Below are 21,950 nucleotides of genomic sequence, written 5' to 3'. Positions count from 1 at the left end.
AGGGTCCAGATTTGCCCAAGCGAGTATAACCTACATGACCAACAGTATACCTTTCTAGTAGAATAGTCATTTGCTATTTCAATCCTTATCCTCTCTACAGATTCAATATTGATGTAGTACATTACTGAAAATTTTGAACCTACCTAAATGAAGGGGAGTATTTTTTCATGTTATCTATTTTTTGTAAAATGTAAACTAAACCCTCACTCAGTCTCTGGGCACACATTCGGAAGTTAAAGTGCTTTGCTATTTGCTGACCAACTGGCATGAATGACCTTGAAATCAAAAACTCTGCTCTGAGGTAGCACCTGAGCCATGCAGCTGCAGCCCAGCAAAGACCAACGGACAAGGGAGCAGTAGCTCCTTGTCAGACTTGGAGGCCATGGACAACCTGAAAATAATTAAGGTACTCGACACTGTCTGCTGACCGTGGAACAACAAATGTGCTATAGACAAGGTAGGCTCTGTGGCAGAGCCAAAGGAATAGAAGACACAGGACGTTTCTTCAAACTAATATTCCCAGTGCTGCGAGGAATCACAGCAATGTGGATATCTGAATTGCTTTACAGCAGTACTTTTCAATACAAAGCAAAAATCTTTCCCTAAAATTGAGGAGCAGGAACAGTGACAGATGGTTCCATGGTGACTTTCAAGGGCTTATAATTGCTGGAGTTGATATCTCCCAACTGCTTCAAGACAAAGTTGTTGTAATAGGAGGGTATCACTGACATGGAAGAGGTCTTTCCTTTTGGAAAGTGCTCAGAAGTCAGCAATATTCCCAGAATTCATCTCTGGAAAAAAAGGTAGAAAGATCTGAGGGCAATGTCAGATCTACATGCTGGAGCTTTGTGCCTGGCAAGCAGTGCTGTGTTGGTAGGTTACTGTCAGGAACTCAAACAAGGATATAGAGAGAACACAAACAAGCCTTGAGACTTTCTGAACTCTGTTCCCTATTACTCTTTCTTCTTCGTTTAGGACATCTCTCTTTCATATTTCTCCATTAGCCACTGGCATTAGGTATTTCAGAAAAAGTACTGTTCCTTGACTTATCTGGGGAGGAAAATTCTGCGCTCTCTCTGGCTACTGCATTTCTCACCCAGAAATTCAAAATGCATTTGGAAAGTGTCTGTGAAAGGTTTTAGCTGTACTGCTAAACCCTTGAGTGCTGCTTTTAAAGCCTATCCATTACGTGGAGAAGGCTTCTGACAACCGCCTGGGAACATGAGACCTGTGACTGTTTCAGCAGCTGGCTTTCCTTCCTGGCACAGCCTCAGGCTGTCACTGCACTGCCGACTGAGCGGGGCTCACAGTCACCTCATCTCTCCGCAGCAGGGGCACTCAGGAGTTTGTCGGGGGGGGGGGGAGGGGGGAAGGGGAAGCAGCGTTTTGCTAGAAAATGCTGATTCATCAAAACTGAGCCCTTTCATAGGAAAACAGCTAGTTTGACAAACTTTCAAAAAAACGGAGGAAGGTTTCCGCTGGAAGTCACCTTGTTTTCTGTCAGCATGCCTAATAGGTGACCTCACAGATGACCTAACAGGTGCCTAATAGGTCACCTAATAGGTGACCAAGCTCTCAAAACCTGCTTCTTCCAGGTTTCTAGCTCTGCTCTTCCATCTGCCAGGGCTGCTGGGTAGCCAAGAGCCTAGAAGCTTGTGTTCCTGGGCTCAATTTCATTAAATATGAGACAATATAGAGATTCAAAAATCAGACTTCTTCTACCATGGGAAATGTCAAAATTTCGACTTTTTACCCTAAAATAAAAGAATTTCCTGCAGAAAAGGAATTCTACTTTAAGTTTGTCTTTGCTTAGTAGGGAGCTAAACTTTATGTCCTCCTTAGACACAATGAAGAAGTTGACAAATCCTGTGATATCATCATCTCACTTCTATTTTCACTTGATACGTGTGGTTAAGTAGGTTAGTAAAGAGCTAGCTGTATGCACTAGAGATGTACTTTTCATATTCTACCTAAATTCTCAATAATGCTCTCCAATTAAATCGCAGACTCTATTAGTTTATCATAACGGACTATCAGATTCTGCAAATGGTAGGGAAGGAAAGAGGTCATACATTGTTGAAACAATTACAGGATACAAATTTTGTTCAGTTTCTCTGCACCTTTTAGCTGTTATGCATGCCAGGTATAAAAACAGGATTAATGGAGAGCTTTCATACCATGCATATGTCTATGGCAAATTTTCGTGCAAATTTCTTGCAATATTTTTACTTCAGAGATGATATATCTGGGAAGGTATTCTTATTTCTTATATCCTTTTAAAATTCACAAGCTCTGCCTGGATCACCTCTTAAATCTTCTTCTGTCTCTCCTTTAATGTTTGTGCAAACTCTTAAGAAAAACGTTGTTCTCTGATTCAGCAGGATTCTGTGCCTTACTCCTCCTCCTTACTAGTATTGGTAGCAGTATTAGTTCAACACTGTTGTCACAGTTCGTGTTATTCTGGTAGTGCGTCGCGCCTCGTATTCATATAGAAAGAATTTAGTGTATAAATAAGCATCATTTTGGTATAGGTGGAACTGCATACATGTTCACTACATTGCTCAGGATATAGTGCAAAGCTTCTGCTGTATTTCACCTGCTGGATTACAATTTCTTGAACACACTTGTCAGGGAGCAGTGGGAGGGGGCTGCTCTGCAGGCGGCAGTAAGCAGGAGCCGAGGGTGATGCCAGGCCACGCCTGCACTGACAGGCGCTGTCCCACTGTGCCCCGTGCGGAGAGCAGGGCAGGGCCAGTGATGGCCACCAGGGTCAGCCTCAGCCCAGGTTACAGAACAGTCAGTAGAGACGGGGCTGGTCCACCAGCGAGGCATGTGGCCGGGCACAGGCACTGCTGCAGCGTAGCTCCAGTGAGGACCACAGCAAGTGACAGAGCTCAAACAGAGTCTAAAGTGAATGGGGACCAGCCATGGCACGGGACCACCTGGCTCTCTCATTCAAGGCCACAAAATTGCAGTAGGGACCCTGAGTACAGGCAGCCAAGCCACTGGGGGTGCCTGCACTCAGGATCCTGACAGTGCTTACATTTGGCTTTGGAAACTGAGAAGAAAAATGAATTAATGCTTTCACTCTTTGGGGCATCTTAAAAACTGGTGGCACTGTTGTTGCTGTTCTTACCTTACTACTGACTGCTACATTTCTTTATCCCATAGGCAAATATCTTTCCTGTAAATCTCATTATACTTGTGCTAATATAGGGGTAATTTCCCCACTGGAAGCATCAGGCCAATTTACATTAGTACTAATTGGAAATAGTCATCTTTGATCTCTGGTTTCCATTATCTTTTCAGTTATCTTTATTGGATGCTTTATGAAATGGTTAGAGTTTTTGAATCACTCAGATAAGCCTGTTTGAGGATTAAAAATTCTTTTAAGAGATATGTTTTGGAGTATCCCAAATATTTAGTATTAGTGTTGATGTTGGTTTGGTAGTGGTCTTTGAACCTGACGGAGACCTCAAAAAGCGGGTGGTTTTGTGGAAGTGGCAAATGAACCAATGAATTCTGGAAGCCATTGAAGTGAAGTTTATTGATATTTTATGTTTGGAATACCAGATATCATGTGGAATATGTGATTTAACTGATTGTTGGAGGAATTCCTACATTCCTCCAATGCCTGTGATACTATGTAACTTCCCGAGTTCCTTTCTTTCCCTCCCAGCACCCCCAGCTATAACTACGCACCAAACATGGATAAGCACTGGATCATGCAGTACACTGGGCCCATGCTGCCTATCCACATGGAGTTTACAAATGTCTTGCAACGCAAAAGACTTCAGACCCTGATGTCAGTTGATGACTCTATGGAAAGAGTAAGTTCAAGAAACTGCTGTGAATATGCTCTTATTAGCCTGTAAGAAAACTAATGTATTGAGAAACTGATTCTTTCCTCGCCTTCACCAGCTGCAGCCTGGGGAGTGCCCCTGACTATGATGTATGACTCCAGATATCCCAAGTACAGATAAATTCTCTGTAATGTTGTGCCAAGCTCCTTGCAGCTTTTTTCAACACTTGTGGCTTTCAATTGGTGGGTGAATAAATTGATTTTTTTTTTTTTTAAAAAAAGGGAAAAATCACTGGGCCTAATATGAAGCCTGGCGTTAAGAGAAGATGCATCACCCGCTTGTACACACGGATACACACAGGAGCACACATGACAACTCCTATTCATTTCCCACACTCCCTTCACAGTTCATCTTTCAGCTGAAATTTGGGTACTGGTAAATCACAGCAACACTGACCAAAACTCAGGTGTCTGTCTGCCAGTGTTCGCAGGAGTTAGGCAATGCAGTGTACAGCTAATTACAGGTAACATGATACATGAAGTATTAGGTGTACTCTGCCTGAGTTTTTGTTCAAAAATCAAGCTCCATGACCAAAGATCTTCCCCCAGAGAGATTTCTTTAAACTTTAATAAAAATTTACAGCTTTTTCCCAAGCACACAATGGTAGGGAATGAGAAAGCTGTAGACTAATACAGTAAATCAAATCTGAGTACCATTTGCTCTAAAGCTGTAGCAGATTTTTTTCCCAAGCTACCTTTGAGTTTATACCAACTTGCGGACATACTAATGCAACTACATTAGTAGTACCATATTTTTCTGTTAACATTTTCTGGATCACCTCTCTTTCCCCAAAGCAAATTCTTCTCTGTCAAATGTGAATTGAACTTGTAAGTTGGAAGTTTGCAGCTGCATTTTAATAGCTGCATTTCAATAACTTCATCGATGCCATGTTTGGTTCTGTGTACCTAAGGCAGTAAAATGATAGTTATACATGATGATGCATAAAACATATTTTGCGACATTTAATTCAGAGTTTTTCCTGTGCTATATTTCAGTTATACCAAATGCTTGTGGAGACGGGAGAACTGGAGAATACCTACGTTATTTACACTGCTGACCATGGTTACCATATTGGGCAGTTTGGACTGGTCAAGGGGAAGTCAATGCCGTATGACTTTGATATTCGAGTTCCTTTCTTTATTCGTGGTCCAAGCGTAGAGCCGGGATCAGTGTACGTTCTCTTGTGTCTGTAGCACAGCTGTCGAACCTAATGCAAAATGTTTCTAAGGGCATGTAGTTGTTACTGTATAGCTTTGTTTCATAAAGGATGCCCTATTTTTGCAGAGCAATGACTCTTAAAAAAAGGCATGTCTTTCACTTGACATATTAATAATAAGTTGTAACGTAGATGAGAAAATTGTATAACATATAGCCCTGTGTGGTTAGGCTTTGGGCTTTGCTTTTAAAAAGTAGGTGATCATCTTTACTTCTCACCTTCTGGTTTAGCAGAATGGATGGCTTCATGCCCTCATTGTGGACAACATGAGAAGAACAGTGCAGCTATTCCACTTCCTTGTTTTATTGTGCTTAGCTTTTTCTTTGTGATGATATTCTACAATCCTGGCCTGTCATTCTCAAAGTCATAGCCCTCAAAGGGGAATTTCCAAACTTAGCGCTTCTGTAGAGCTTTACCTCTTCAAAGCCCTTATAAATATTAATTACCACTCTAATTCCAAGAGAATGTAAGGACTTATATATCAAACACGTAATACAACTATGATCTTTTCTGCTGATTTGCAGAGTGCCCCAGATAGTTCTGAATATTGACCTTGCTCCAACAATTCTGGATATTGCGGGACTTGACACGCCTCCAGATATGGATGGCAAATCTGTCCTAAAACTTCTGGACTTAGAGAGACCAGGAAACAGGTGAGTCACAGCAGAACCAGCCAGTTCAGAAGCAAACACCTGAGTAAGTCAACAACTGAGTGGAAAAAGAGATTCTGCGAAAATGAGCTGTGTCAGGCCAAAGATCACAGCTTTCACTTTTGAAGACCGTCTTAAATAGCACATCTGTAAAATACCAGGCGTATATAAGCAGGGGGATATTTTTTAAAACACAAATTGTTAACACTAGCAATACTGTACATAGGCTCCAGCAGTAAATATTATTGTTTTGCTTTTAGGTTTCGAACAAACAAGAAGACCAAAATTTGGCGTGACACATTTCTGGTGGAAAGAGGGTAATTATTAGGGGTGAGAGAGTTTGGGGAGAGTGTGCCTGCTGGGAACACTCCTGTGGATGCTTTCGTTTCTGCTCTCTCCCCTTTCTTTATATAGCCAGTTAAGCTGTAAATTTTGAAAGCAAACTTACAGGCCTTACTCACTTCCTGCTGTCCCACCACCAGCTATGCAAGCTGCTGTCCACCCAAATCCCTTCCTCAAAATAAATTTGAAAGCATGCTTTTCTGGCAACTTTTCTAGCCTGTATCTCCTACTTCTCTAGTATTTACTTGTGACCACTCATGTCATCATCTCACTCATTTTCTTTCCAGTTCTATCGCTCCGTTTCGAAATCAACTGTGCAGTATTCTTTTACCAATTGATTTTGTATTTTCTAACTCAGTTTGGAAGCTTTCTTCATTTTTATTCTAGCTAAGAAAAGGCTTATGCACAAATGAGACTTGTGACTCTAGCTGTTCCTCTTTTTCTCTGATACTGCTTTAGCCTCTCTTGTCTTGCCAATTACCACAGTGAAAATTTCCTCTGGGTAACAATTTTTCAGCAGTTTCCCTGTGGCACTTACAGCTTTTACAGATTATGGAAATCTTGTGCATCATACTACAAAGTAATACTTATAAGACACATTGTGATATATTTGATATAGCCACTTTAGTGCTGAATTTGTGTGGAAGCCCTGCAGTCTCTTCAGCTGGGCTTTTCAACTAGGCTAATACTGCTTCAGCACATCTTACCTTGTGAAAGAGCATACATTTAAGTATGAATGGTGCTGAAATATATGAATTAGACTTTTTTCCACAGTCTTCATTTCTCTTCTGGTAATTTTCAGCATATCACCCGAATCTTCCCTTTGCTACATGAACTTCTGTCATTAAAGGTCTCTAGCAGAAATGTGAGGATTTTTTCTCTACAAGACATTAAATCTTCAAGTAGCTTTGCTTTTCCGGTTAAATTCTTCTCCAGAGTTTAGAACTTATATAAAATACTCAACTTTTTTCTTTTTAAAGCAAATTTCTACGCAAGAAGGAGGAACCCAACAAAAACACTCAGCAGTCTAATCAACTACCAAAATATGAGAGAGTAAAAGAATTATGCCAGCAAGCAAGATATCAAACAGCCTGTGAACAACCAGGACAGGTAAGCCACAGACAATTGCAGTCTTGTATGTGCCACAGTGAAATAAATATCTTTTCCAAGGGATCAAAAGAATTTGAAGAAAATGGCGCCTGAAATATAACTGAAAGATCATTATTCTGAACACCTCCACAGCAAGGAAGAACCAGACACAAATAACTCTAAGCAACAGTTCAGTTTAAGACCTTGAAAGGTTGGTCCTTAGTGCACTGCCTCCAGTACAGGGCTTATGGCAAAACTCCTGCATTCAAAAGTAACATTACATGACTACTTTCTTTAATTCAGTGTGTTGCCAAATATACAAGATAGATAGTTCAATAAGAATTATGAATTAAGAAGAGAACTTGTCTTAGTAGTAAAAACTGGCAGTCATTGAACTAATTCAGAATTACTGAACCAAAGTGGTTAGGCCTACGGTTAAGCATTATTTCACCTACTGGGGTGAACAACTGGACAACACACTTAGTGATCACCTTGGTTTATTATTTATCGAAACACATGCAATAGAAAGGTCGTATTGTTCAGAAAGCGTTTTTATATAAGGTCACAGTAAAGAATCAGGTGGTGATACCTACATAGAAGTGTTACTTTCTCTTCTCATGGCCTTTTATGGTTTCAATACAATGGCAGATGCTGATAAAAAGGTCTAGCTGACTGCTCACAAAAAGAAATTATTGCATATCTGAATAGTGTAATTATACCTGCAGCTCCGTAGTGCTTTTATTGAGGGGGAGGGTTCCTCAACTAAGAAGAAACTAATCAGACCCCAAATTCTGTTTAAGTGGTTCTGAATTAACACTATACCTATAGCAGTGATACAAAGGTGGATTTACTGAGGAGCTGCAGCCCTTCGCACTAACAGTGCCTGGCAGAGGCGCAGGCAGGGCAGCGGGCAGCAGCTCACAGCCTGCCCCGCCGCCCTCCCTCCCCGTCCCCCGACACGTCCCCCGAGGAGTGCTAGGAGATTTCTCCCAGTCATGCGCCAGCGCGTTTCCCTCAGATGTTTGGTCCGGCCGCTGCAGCCAGCTGTAGGCCTGGCGTCAAAATGTTGGTAAACTGTTTTGAATGGGAATATAAAGCCTTACTGTGCTCAGTTCCCATCAGTAACCACCCATGGGGCTTTATCCCAAGCAGGTAGAGCTCTGGAAAGCAAACAGGAGGGCGCTCGGGAGAGCTTGTTCACTTAGAGAAATGCTCCTTTCCTCCCTTTTCCCTTGTCATTCATTAGGGCATAGCGTTACAGTAAATCTTAGTTAATCCCTGATTGGACAGGAATATGTTTTGGCTGGCACATCATCGTTTAGATCCTCTGCCACAGTTCTCACCTCACACATGCTCGTTAAATATAGCCACTTTTAAAGGGATATACACAATGTCAGAGTCTCACCCAAGGGCAAAGTTTTCAGGGTTCAAACATTGCCATTGTAAACAGAGATTAAATCTGAAAAACTGAATATTTCTGTAAAACCTAAAGGGGATCAATGGAGCCATTTAGACCGTTAGACGCTAAAATGTTTAGTTTTTAAATACCAAAATATTTTCTTTGCAATTATTCCCCATATTTATTAGCTCTTTTGCCAAAATCCAGGTTTAGAATAGCTTTACTCTTCCACATGTGAATAGAAAAGATTAAGTGTCCTGACCAGATATCGCACCTGAAGCAGCAGGGAACATTGCTCACAGTGCTACTCCCAGTCTGCTGTGGTAGACTTGTCTTTCTATCTGATGTTGGTGAATCACCTTTGAGCAAAAGGTGAGGGCAAAGCGTTGAGCTGGAGGTAGCTTACAACAGCGATAGCGTTTGCCTCTGGCTCTACCACCGAGCCCTTCAAATGAAGAAGATCCTTTGGTTCCTTAGAGTCCAGCAGCCAGCCCTTACTGCTGAACAAAGGATAGGGTTGAACTAATTTTTTAAGACAAATTTTCAGGCCTAACCATCAGTATATATTTAATTTTCTTAAACGAAGAGACTAAAATTTGCCCTGATACTTCTAACATCCTGAAAGCTTCAGGAATACAGAAGCTAAACGCACCTACAGAAACTCTAGTTAAACAAAGCATCATTGGAAGTGCTAACGCATCCTCTCTGCTCATTCAGCCCATGAGCTATGAACTCTGCTTCTCACAAACCCTTCACTTCAGTTCTAACCTTATTAAGCAAGAGCAATTTCTCTTTGAGGGACTGTCCACACAGGGCACTCGTGGGGAATTCAATATGAAATAGGAAGGGTGTGAATTTAAAGAGCAACAGTGGAATAACATAAACTTCACTAAGGCATTTTAGTGTGAAATAAGTGTCCACAGGCTTTTTTTCTACATAGAAAATCCTTAAAGAAAATTAAAATTTAATGGGAGATATCATTTTACTTTAACATGGATTATATTCTGTCATCCACTATGAAGGATCATAGTATTAATATGAGGTTCCTCCAGCAGATTTCATCTAGCTATTCTGCATCTCTTGGAAAAGAGAAAGAGAATGTATTTTTATGTTTTTCTTAGTTTCGATTTATTTTAGTCTTTTAGAATTAGTATCTTTGATTTCAATTACATAGATGGATATTTATAGAAAACATAATTTTATTTTATGATGGCTTATAATAAATCCTAGATTAACTCTGGTCAATAACAGTTAGAATCATTTAAATTAAAATCACCATAGAATGTGTGATGGGTGACAGATTTTTAAAGAACTAAATTACTAGTCTATGGGAAGTTGCCGCTAAGTGCCTAGAAGTAAGAATAAAAAGCATTAGGTGAATTAATACGCTGATATTGTCTTGTACATTTAGAACATGTTCTTCATTTTAATTTACTTTAGTTCAGTATCTGATAGTTCATGTGAAATGGAGAACACAGCTGGGAGTTGAAAAAGAAGAAAAATTATTTTTCCTGTTCTAAAATGAGGTGTGATCCTGAGATCTGCTAGTTCTAAAATCTCAAAGGATGTGGTATTCAGAAAAATAATTGCTTCAACTTATTTTCTTTGTTTAATAAGCAACTCTCAAATGCAAAAAAAAGTTTAGTTAATGAAATCGGTTTCAAAACTTCAAAGTTCTGTCTAGCTTAATCGGTTTGCAGTTTTTGAAATGTCATTGATACGTATTTCCCCTTTCAATTTTACTGCAATAAGATACACATTATAGAAATATTTATTCATCTGTATCACCTATTGTTTCCCATGCATTTATTTTAAAAAGGGAAACAATCCATGCAAACCTTTAATTAAATGTTGTTAATTTTGCTGTAGAGCAGAAATAATAGCATGCAAACAAATGTTTCTCTGGATTAGCATAGCCTTATCATGACACAAAATTTCTCTCAGTTTTCCAGTGAAACAAGCTAAGATGAGAATACACGTTAGTTCAGGAGGTTCGGAGGCAAGTGGCTCTTAAATCCTCTGGCAGGTTATTTTTGTTGAATTCACTCCATCTTCTTACCCATGAAATCTTCTGGATACTTAGCAAATATCAAACAAGAGCACATTAACTGTGTTTACATTTGTATTTTTTCCTTTCTCTCTTCCCTTACATAAACACATAAGTAATGGCTTCAGTTAATTCATCAATATTTATTATTTTTCTCTCCACTTGTCTGAGTCATGGATATTTTCCTGAGCAGTAATTTTGACTTCTGGGACTAAACACTGTTTCTCAGATAGCAGTTACTTTTTGAGGTCTTGTAACTGATAGGCCTGGTGTGTCTGCTACTCTGTTCAATCCATTATTTATAATCAGTTTTGAATCCATAGCAAAACATGCATTTTCATCCTCTTAAAAAAGTTGCACAAACACAACCTTATTTTAAGATTTTCCCAGCACACACACGAGACTCCATCATCCCAAAAGGAGGACTGTGAAGCTCTGTGTTTAAAAATTCAGCTCTTAGGTTGCATGATTCAGCAAGCAAACTCAGACACAGGTCTGTTTATTTTACGGGCCATCTGCTCCGCGCTACCTGCCAGTGTGGGAACAGCAAAGGTCTGCAACTTGTAAGAAGCGGTCGCCTGCTGCCAGCTGAACCGAGCACTGGCAGCAGGCAGCGTGGAAAAATGCATCGCGCTACGTGTGTTGGTATAGCTTGCGTGCTCGCAAACTCACACGGAGCTAGCTAGATATAACGCTACAGCCACCAGCCCTCCTTGTGTTTTTTTTGTAGGCACCTCAGCTTTAGAGATGCAGAATACTGTATGTCTTCCTGAGCAAGTGTATCCCCAAACTGCCCTAAAGAAACTGCAGATTTGGCTCCGCTCTGAAAATATGCCTAAAGACCGTACAATGAGATTTTAGTTAGACTAGGTCTGAACATGTTCTATAGTCATTTAAGGCTTTACAGGTAGTCACTAGAGACATGTTGTCGAATCCAGGCATCAGCTCTGCAGTTAAATGTGCAAGGCTCTTCTGGCTCTGATCCAAAAAGCATGTTATGTTATCTAGACATCTCTCTTATTTCTTATGTATACTTTCCCATTTAAAAATCTAGTGAAAAAATTTAATTTTATCATTCATATCATTTTTATCACATTATCATATCAGCATTCAGTCAAAATCTTGTCCATTTGTAATGCTAAAAAAACACTTGCCATCAATCAACTTACAGATAATATTGTAAAGGAAATTAGAATGTGGCTTATTAGGTGTAGTCTGGTTTGGCTCAAGTATCTATGTTCTCATAAAATAAATATCACAGACCATACATTTGTGAAGGTCAGCTTTATGACCAGCTGCAGAGTATGAGTAAAAACACATAAGCCGGTAAGAGCTGGGTAGAAGTGTCAGATGGCTAGCCAGAAATTGACAGCCAGACCTCAAGCACCCACTAAAACCCAACTAAAATTATGATATGGCATGTAAACATCACTCATTGATCCTCCTGGTTTCAGAGCAGCCCCCTGATGACTGCTGGACTGGAGAGGCACCGATGCTGAGCGTGCGAGGGAGCGTTAGCCTATTGCTCTTCCATATGCTGCCTCAGCTTCTCCATTTTATATCATATGGCAGCTATTCAAGCAGAGCTACTTACAGCATTCCTAAAGAGAGGTATTAGCAGCCCAGTCAGTGTAGATTACTGGAAGAAAGGAAAATATTTTTATTCTTAGTAGTAACAATTTGTGTTAAGTAGTAACATTTGTGTTTAAAGCAGTGACAGCTGATCTTATCAAGCCTTCTACCAGAACATCAGTTCAAGGCTGGCTCTTCTTTGCCATCTGCCAATTGGTTCCGCCGTATTTTCTTAATCATAATTAAGCAGGGTGCTTATGCACAGGCTTAACTTCACACACGTGTACAGGACCACTCATGTATGCACTAAGTACATGCTTCAGTGCTTCCTTGAACAATTCTTGCAATGACTTCAGACCCTGCGGAGTCGTCCTTCGTAGCTGACACAAACATCATCTGCAACTCCGTTGCTCAAGAATTTGTAGGAATAGCCAGAAATCATTATATTCTTGGTTAAGATACCAGCCTGCTTATGACTTATAACCACTTGAAGATAAGTTCCTTTATCTCCAAAGATAATCCTTCAAAGCATGATATTTCATATTTCAGCCTAAATATTTCGTATTTCAGCCTAAATATTTAAGTTTCCTATTCAACAGAGGGCAGCTTTTCCAGATTCGACAATTCTTTATATTTAAGCACTTCTTAATATTAAGCACTAGTTCTATTCTGGATAAAATCCAGAGATATTCCAGTCTGGGAAGATCTTCATTTCACCAGTATCATCCCTTCCGAAACATAACTGTGTTCAGCATTATTAGTGTCACCTTATCAACATTCCCTAACATACAGATTTTTTGGTAGTATGGCACCTTTCTGAAGCAATTTTATATACCAGAATTGTTTAGACAGAAAACATAGCATAAGCAAGAATCATTTTTAGCACTATCTGTAATACTCCTTTGTGGTTCTCTTTATGCAGAGTTTCCATACTAATATTTCCAGTTTAATATAGTATGAATTAAGTAAGTTCTCTGCACCCATTAGGAATCTGATTATTATTGGTATACCTTTTTATAACTGAATGGCTAAATTTATCATTGAGGGTCATCTGCTCCTATTTATTTGCACCTGGGAGCGGATGTTTCCTGGATGATCGGAGAAGTCTATTATGTTGAGTTGTAAGTACAGATAAGCTAATAGATTGGGTAGGGAACGTTACGAAGGTGACATAGTTGATGTCTCGACCTAAGTGCCTGGGCTTCTAGAACTGACAGTCCGTGCATTTTTTATAAACTAGAGAACAGTTATAACTACGACATTTAAAATCAGTCATGCCTATACATCAATAACAAACTTGCAAGGCAGTTTTCCCTTTCTCCCATTTCGTAAACACTGTGAAGTCGCTTGAAATTTGCGATTTTAATCCAATTCTTTCTGTTATTCAATGATTAATTTCTTCATTCTTTTTTTCCTTCGATAATGTCCCTGTGTGTATTAACTGTGTGTTTTTCTTAAGTCCCTGCATACGTTCTCCCTATATTACATTAATTCTTATGTGACAGATTGCTTCCCTATCTGTTGAATCACTAACCCATTGCACTTTCAGGAACACTTCCTCAGGGGTTTGGCTGTCTATAAATAACTGTTTTTGAATGTATTATCATCAGTACAGTTTGGAACTACGAGTGATTGGTCCCACTATGAAGGAGAGTTGCAAAAACTGGGACCTGCCCTTGTGGGTGGCGTCAACCAGTTCTAAACTCAAGGAAGTGAATTTTGTTCTACAAAAGTGAAGCAATTCTAAATTTCCCAAGTGGACCTGGCATGCTGTCCTTGTGAAACAGCTGCACTTTGCTTGCAATCTTCAAATAACGTCAAAATACAACACAAATTAGTATTTCCAGGAGCACTTAGAAGCCTCAGTCAGGACCTGGGTTCATGACTGCAGTGCAGGAATGCATAGAGGACATGGCCTTAGCCTGTAAACATTTCTCAGTATTCAGGTCTGGTTCAGCAGAAATAAACTGTTGCTGGTCTGCACTATTTACCATAGCCAACTAATTACAGAGCACTTCTCAATATGCTTCATGACAGGGCCTCTTTGAACAACACACAGAAAGCAAGAACAGCCCTCATTCCAGTAGCACAACCCTAAACCAGACACCCTGACCAGTATTAGCACATCAGGTCCCCTGACACACAGCCAGGTCTGGTGCCTGCTGGTAGGGGAAAGTGGTACGCACATACATACAGCCTACCACAGTGTTTTCATCTAAACCATTTTCACAGTATTTTCATCTAAACCATTTTTAAACTGAAATCATACCTTTCTAAACAGAAAAAAAAAAAAGGAAATTAGGTCTTAAAGACATGTTTAAATTCATAAACTTTTCCTTCTCATGCTTTGTCTGAACATCCTCTAGGCTGAGTAACAATATTTAAAGTTAGTCATAAAAGCAACCATTACTAAAATGAAAAAGCACCTGTAAAAATATTGTAGCTGTGCTCTATTTCCGGTTGCATGTTTTTCAAAGGATTCATAGCTTAGTGATAAAATCTGACAAGATATTAACACTAAAGTGTCTACGCTGCAAATGCAGCGTAATTACATTTCATAGAAACCTTTAGCTTGCCTACTGTCGAGACACCTTTCATGAATTGTCTAACTAATTTCCCCTGTATATGAGGCAGCCGCAGCTCTCTCAAAGCTGTCACAGTCTATTAACTAAACAATGTTGATTTGAAAACCTGCGTAAGTGGGTATTTACAGTGCAGCAGACCACAGTAATTCACATTGGATGTATATTTTTTATGCCTTAATTATTTTCAGTAATGAAACAGACTTATTTAATTTTAGGGCTGTGGCACAAAGTGCTTAATACCAGGAAATTGCAGCCCAAGGTAGTTGCCGAGTCATCTGCTGCTGTCCGCCTTGTTCCCGTTAGCCGTAAGTTGCGACTGGAGCTGGGCTGGCTGCAGCGTGAAGTAAAGCGACCGAGTGCAATCAATACCCCTTTAATCAGCTCATTTGCTCCCCCTTGCCTTTCAAATGACTTTACGGGGGTAAACTTCTACCCGCAGATGAACATGCATCATAGTTTTAAACCTCAGGTTCGGCAGAGGCCAGAGCAGCCGAGTGACGCTCGGCTCTGTTTGCCTTTGCCTCTCGGCGGCTGCGGACACTGGCACCGGGCTCAGCAAAGCCCCTTAAGGCGGTGGGGTTATGCCAGCTCTCAGGAGTGGGATTTCAGGTCCCTGTTGATGTAGGGTATTAAGGCTGCTCTTCCACATTTGCTTCTTCTGTGAAGTTAAATTGAGGCGGAAGGAAAACCTGGGTGGTGAGGAGCTGAGGTGAGATCGAAATAATTGCTGGATGGCGGGTGATGAAATGAGATGAAAGGAGGGAAAGATGAGTCAATGACAGGAGAAAAGACTGACACAGGTTGTTTTTCACAACCTGACTGACATTATCTTGTTGCAGCCAAATGGCAAGGTCCTGTTTTTCTTCTCCTATTGCTTTTTATTTTTTTGTTCTGAGTTAGTCCTTTCTCCTCCTGGTGAGGGAGAGAAGAAATCAGCCCAGGGGTCCCAAAGTCGGGCTGCAGCCAGAAGCAGGGGGAGGGTGAGACTGTCCCATATTCCTGTAGCATATGGTTAGATCACCTTAGGTGTCTTGTGAAACATCACCAGGGGAAGGAAAATAAGCAGGGAAAATAAAGAATCATATATAACTTCAAATTTAATGAAGATAACGTTTCGTTTGTGTATAGGCCAATGATTTCTTTTCTTGATGGAGAGCCTGGGGACTCAGAAACCTAACCTAATAAGTCCTGGATTTCCAAGAGCATTTTGGTATTCACAGTGGGAAGGAAGGTAGAAAACAGAGGAGGAGAAGGGGCAGTACCTCAGTCAGAATGCTCTTTTATGTGCTTTAATGCATTTCATAGATCTTAAGATGAGAAGAGAGACCATTATGACTTACTGCATAATGCATGCTCAGTTTGTGATTGTACTGGCATGGGCAGGGATTCAGGAAGGTTAGTCTAAAAATTCCATTTTAGAACTCTAAAGCATCTTTATAACGATACTTTTTAAAGCAAAGAAAAGAGGAACTGAATCACATTTAATCTCTGTTTCAAATAGAGAACCGTTAAGGGTTCATATTAGGCACAGACAGTCTTGTTTCAGTATTAGTCATAATATTGTTAGAAAATGATCTAAACGACTGTTGAAGCCACTTCCAGAACTGTTAGTACCTGTTGCTATAATTAACGTTAGACAAAGAAAATGCTTATTTTACTTTAAAATGGTACTTCTGAGTATCATTAAAAGCTAGTACAATAAATGTGTAAGTGTAACATACCCAGTACACACAAGAAATGGCCTAGTGAAGTCAGTGCTTATCCTGTAAGCATTTTCTCTCGCTGCTACAGGAAAAGTGCACATGCTATTGCAGAATTAAATCTAGCAAAGTCTTGTCGCTCTCAGATACCTCTGCTTGTTGACACAGAAAGTCTGGACATGAGTATGATTTCTCAGAAGACAGACAGTTGTGAGCAGGCCTATGCCCTTTTAAACACACTTTACTGTTTTGGGATCAAAGTCATGCCAATACGCAGGCAAGATCTCGGAGCATAGGGCCTATCTTTAAGGTCAGATTAGGCTCGAGAGTGCTTTTACAGTGCTGTGGGTCAATCTATATTGCAGTGCTTCGTAGAGAGGTGCTGCATGACAGAAAGCCCAGAACAGCTAGCTTAGTAGGGGTGTATGCATATGCCAGATAATATATTTTTCCCTCACCTCTTCTGCATTCCTTGAAGTGACTGCTGTGTATAAGTCAGAAATTGGTTTTTGTTGTATGCTGCCGCAGCGACTGCCTCTTCAGGTTATCAGGTCACCAAATCTACCTGAGGCTTAGGTATTTTTCTTCATGCTTAGCTGGCTTGACAGCACCACAAAACCAAACCAGAGCGGCTTTTAGTTAATGGAAGAGACTTACTCGAATGTATCTGCTCTGATACTAGCGTCTATTTCAGAAATCGAGTTGGAGACTCCGTTAGGACCAGCATCTGTCTAGCTGTCTTCTATTATTAATGAGGAAAGAGAAAGTTATGCAACTCCTTCATGGGAGCCAGGAGAGGACACCATATAGGCAAACTTAGCTAAAGCTGTAACTAAAGGGTTCCAGGTCTCAGCAGCATTATTGAGTTGTGCTCTCAGCACCACCCAGCAGTACTGGATTGCTTTGTATATAAAGTGTAGTCGATGTGGCTAGTCATTTCTAATTGTATTAAAATTATAAATGAACATAGCTATTGCTAGTTCCTCCTTTTGTTATTCAAACTACAACTTAGTGTAAAATCTTTGTGGGCTTCTTAGCCTGGGTCCTGTGCTGTGAGTGCCCGCCACCACTCAGACGCCGTGTATGGCAACCTTTAAACATGGACAGAGGAGCTCTGAGCTGTCAGCGCCTATCCATGTAACACCCGACATTTCCTTTTAGCTTTTTTTAAGACAGTTCAGCCACTTTCTCATTTGAAAAGGGATGACAGCGGGATCCACTGGAAAAATCCACCTGGAATCTCCCATTTGGGTGCAGTGATGTTGATAATCAGGTCAGACAGACATTGTGCAGGCAAGCTGGGAGAAACCCTGTTTTCTCTCACCCTCCCTCACTTGCTCTGATGTTCAGCACAAACACAAAGCCATTTACAGGTGCTCCTTCCAGCCTGCACCTTTTTTTGTCCCAAGCCTGATACAAACGGCAAAACTTCATATCCCGAAGTGTTTATCTCTGCTAATTTATTTCTTGGCTATCTCTACCGTTCTTCCTCTCTCACTTTTCTGGAAGTGTTTAACACGCTGATTACACCTGTTGGGTATAGTGGGCGTGTTATATTTTTGCTGTTATTATGGTTTCACACTTCTCATATAAAATATATATTAAAAAAGCCATGTTTATGTTTCTGAGCAGCACGGTTTGTGAGGGCACATGTAGGGTACAAGTCCTACCTCTGGCCTCTAGTAAGGAACTAAGTTACCTACTGTTAGTGTTTTCTGTATTTTTGTATAAATCGTACCCGCAATTTGTCCTTCTCTTTTCCAAGAAAAACTACAATTGACCCGATCTCAGCTCTTCTTCATCTGTGGGAATCTTTTTCTTTTCTTTTGACTCATGCTAGAAATTCCAAGTCACACAACAAAGAAACGATGTTTGTTTTTTCAAAGAAAAAAAAAAGAGCTGGTAAAAACAGCCCTAACAGCTGTACTCTGTGGCTCGGTAAATTAAGACTTTTTACTTGCTTCTTTCACGGATGTGTTTAGTCTAGATGCTCTTGATTTATATATCTTTTTTGGCTGGGTTGTATTTTTTTATGTAGATTTGCAGTGATTTCATTCAAGCTTATGTTTGCCTAGGATGAGAGAGATGTTGAGAAGAATGTAAGAGAATTTAGTCCCTTAAAAGATTTCCCTTCTCTATTCATTATTTAAGGAATTATTTAGTTTTTAAAGAAATTTTCCTATCATGTTTTACAAGCTGTCTGAAAATAGCAGGAGTTTGGAGCTCTGTTGGGAAATCATCTTCACTTTCTTCTCTCATAGAAGTGGCAGTGCACAGAGGATGCTTCTGGCAAGCTTCGCATTCACAAGTGTAAGGTATCTAGTGACATACTTGCCATCAGAAAAAGAACACGGAGCATACACTCCCGGGGATACAGCGGCAAAGACAAAGACTGCAACTGCGGGGACACTGATTACCGAACCAGCAGGACCCAAAGGAAAAATCAAAGACAGTTCTTGAGAAATGCACAAAGTAGGTGTGATTTGGATGCTCCAAAGAGTGGAGAGAAATGGCTAGCAGAGGGTTGGTTTACTGGTATCCGCTTGTTTTCACCTCCGTGTATAATGAATGAATACACCTGTAATTGGCGGTCAGGCTCTATGTAATTGCCTCTGTAATAACAATAGCAAAACTTAGCCCTTATATCACAGTAAGGAATATTCTTTAGGCAAGTTGTGGTGATGATGCTTTGGTGCCACCTATCGCGCTAGTCAGAGATAAAACCTGGCGAGCTCTGCTGAGGAATCAGTGCCTTATTTGCTAAGGTAGCCAGAGCAAGTGTTTTCTTGCATCATTAGCACTGAATTAAAACATTGTTTTATTATATCCCAAAGACATCTTTTGCATGAGGCATGTAAGTTCCCTGACTCCTGTCAGAACGAGATGCTGCTGCAGCTTTCAAACAAGCCTGTCCCAGGATGCCAGCAAGAGAACAAGTTAGATTGTAGTGTCCTCTAGTGGCCCATGAGCTAAAGGAGTTATAGCAGTACTTGGATTTATCCCTGCTGAGGATTTATAGAACAGCAGCCTATTTAAAGAAGCAGCTATTTTAAAGGGAACCAGCTTCTTTACAGGAACAAGTATTTTCATCTCTCTGGCCAGTGATGAAAGTGAAGCTCTACAACAATCAAAGCAGATCTGGATTTTAGGGGCTTCGCTAAAGAGCAGGCTGTATTCTCCTATTCTCTCTGCAGAATACTAGATTGTGCAATGAAATATAGCAGGCCAATATAACAGGGAGCCTGTGTAGCTGTGTGAGAAATATAAAATTAGAAGATGCTGCATAGATGTCTGTGAAATAAGAAAATAATGGCAGTATAATTCAAAATCTTTCCTGATTTAAATCCTCCCCCACAGTATATGTTAAAAATAATCCCTGATATTCTTTATAGATCAACCACAATATTGTCTGTCTTGAGTTGTCTCACCGTTCAGACTGAACGGTGCCTTGACATAATTTCTTCCATTTGTTTAATGTGACGTAAGGAACTTCATAGTGTCTACACACTGACCTCTGCCAAAAAGTCTACATATCACAGACTGCTGAGGTGATTCTTAAACTCGGGAATGTGCCCCCAGGGGATATATGCAGGTAGAGATACCTGCTGTGTAGCTTGGAAGAAAAGGTGCTACCAGAGCGCCCTCAAGAATTGAATGGGGATTGTGGCTGGGGGGAAGTGACTTGGCGGGACAGGCTAGGAAAGAGGAAAGGGGCAAACAGTATGGAAAACATCTGAAGGGGAGGAATCAGAAAGGGTTTGTTTGTTATGTTTTTCTCCTTTGCAGGTGTTCTTATTCCTCTTTCCTCCTCTAAATCTCCTTAGTGCTCGTCTAAGCAAAGCAGAGAGAAACTCATAATGATGAAATGTTGTTTGAGGTGAGGGCTAGTTCAGACCTCAGTTCTTAGATAACACTTAGATAAGATTCTAAAATATTCCAAACTCTTTTAGCTACTTAATTAATAAGTGCTATCATAAGAGACCATAACCCTGCCAGAGTTTTTCCCATCTGATCCTATGAATTTTTCTGCATTATTTGATTAAAGAGTAATAAGGTTATAAATCAGAAAGATGCTTTGAAGCTGTGGTTTCTCTTCAAAGGGGTGAATGTATTCCGTGACTGACTGAATGCCTTTTTTTCACCTGACAGCAGTCATCCACTGAAACAGTTTAGAAAGATAGGGTGATTTGAATGAAATTTTAAGTGGGACTCACTCTCTGCACTGCTCTCTGCAGGAAAGGTTCAGTATGAGTCTCTCAAAGAAACTAATAGAAAACTGTGATAGGCTCTGCACTAACTGTCAAAGGCAGTACCTGCTTAGAGCTCTCATTTTATTCTGCTATAATACTTATTATTAATTGTTAGGTTAGAAAGGCACGCTCGGCATAGACTCAATGAACGGACGCTGATGCCCCGCACATTTTTTCACAAGCGGATTTGTGCATTCTAGAGCTTTGTGTAGTTTTTTTGTGTCTAGGCAGAATGCACTTTCATGTGGTATTGACTATTGATTTTATCATCAGCTTGATTTGAGGCAAGTGCATTTGGCAGAAGAGGTAGAATGTGTGAGGTCTTTCAGGATGAGCCCAAGTAGGTATTCTTGTATATAGCATAAAAAACTCTCAAAGAGTTAATTATCTTAGCTAATTTCAGTCATATTCAGCTGTATTTGCAAAACTCCAACACGGTGACTAAAAGAGCTGTAACCCTACTAAACTCAGAGCTTTCCACAGATTGTTAGAGTCCAATACTCTCTGACCAGGTTCTTTGAGATATTCCACACGTGGAGGGTGTAATGTTTAATATCAAAATTTATTACTTTGAAGATATTTGATGTTAAACAGGATTTTTGACTTAGCAGTATATAAGTCAGCAATATACTGTAATAGTAATGTACAGTAATATATTGACATATAGCAATATACTGAAATCACAATACAAGTGTAAGTTACACTTAGCAAAACATAGCAATTGCAATATTCAGTTCAATCACAATACCAACATGATTCCCATTACCAATCTTTATAATATGGTCACTACCACGACACTGGGTGTCCCCAGTAGCCAGAAAGAAATATATGTGCGTTGAAGCCAGCTCAAGCCTGTTGCTCTCTTTCAAATTCTTTTGTTAGTTGTTCGGTTTTTGCATGCTATGTCGTACTGAGCCATATATGCACTTCCCCCCTCCCCGCCCCCCCCAGCATGCTAGTTAGGCTAACTCAGGGAGACATTCACACTCTTTTGATGAACTCAGGGAGAAACTTTACACCAGTTGATCCACTCAGTTGGGGTTAGTCAGTTGAGCCATTCAATGGACATAGCTGTTTATCTAAATCAAAGGCCAGACCCTCCAATCCCCTTTGTGTTGAGCTTCCATGCAGCAGCTGTGGTCAGTCACACCCTACATTATTCCTGAGCTTCATGGGCTCATTCCTCTTGTCCATCTCCTCTGAGCCGTCTTCCACTGTAGGAGTTTATTGGTCGGTC

General features: G+C 40.3%; 1 protein-coding gene across 20 annotated transcripts in view; it reads left to right on the top strand.

The window, feature by feature from the left end:
• SULF1 (sulfatase 1) overlaps positions 1–21,950 on the top strand; it is a 124,185-nt gene that overhangs the window by 87,485 nt on the left and 14,750 nt on the right. For 19 of the 20 annotated variants that reach the window (XM_009668375.2, XM_068932551.1, XM_009668374.2 and 16 more), the window contains 6 exons: positions 3,680–3,830; positions 4,859–5,034; positions 5,604–5,732; positions 5,990–6,046; positions 7,052–7,181; positions 18,725–18,935. In XM_009668375.2, coding sequence (XP_009666670.2) covers positions 3,680–3,830; positions 4,859–5,034; positions 5,604–5,732; positions 5,990–6,046; positions 7,052–7,181; positions 18,725–18,935 — 854 coding nt within the window. The remainder of the gene's footprint in view (positions 1–3,679; positions 3,831–4,858; positions 5,035–5,603; positions 5,733–5,989; positions 6,047–7,051; positions 7,182–18,724; positions 18,936–21,950) is intronic. The other variant, XM_009668384.2, reaches the window with a different exon arrangement.

Source organism: Struthio camelus, chromosome 2 (genome assembly GCF_040807025.1).
Source record: "Struthio camelus isolate bStrCam1 chromosome 2, bStrCam1.hap1, whole genome shotgun sequence".
Lineage (NCBI taxonomy): Eukaryota > Metazoa > Chordata > Aves > Struthioniformes > Struthionidae > Struthio > Struthio camelus.
The sequence above is the reverse complement of the archived record's forward strand: the minus strand, read 5'-3'. Positions and strand labels throughout refer to the sequence as shown.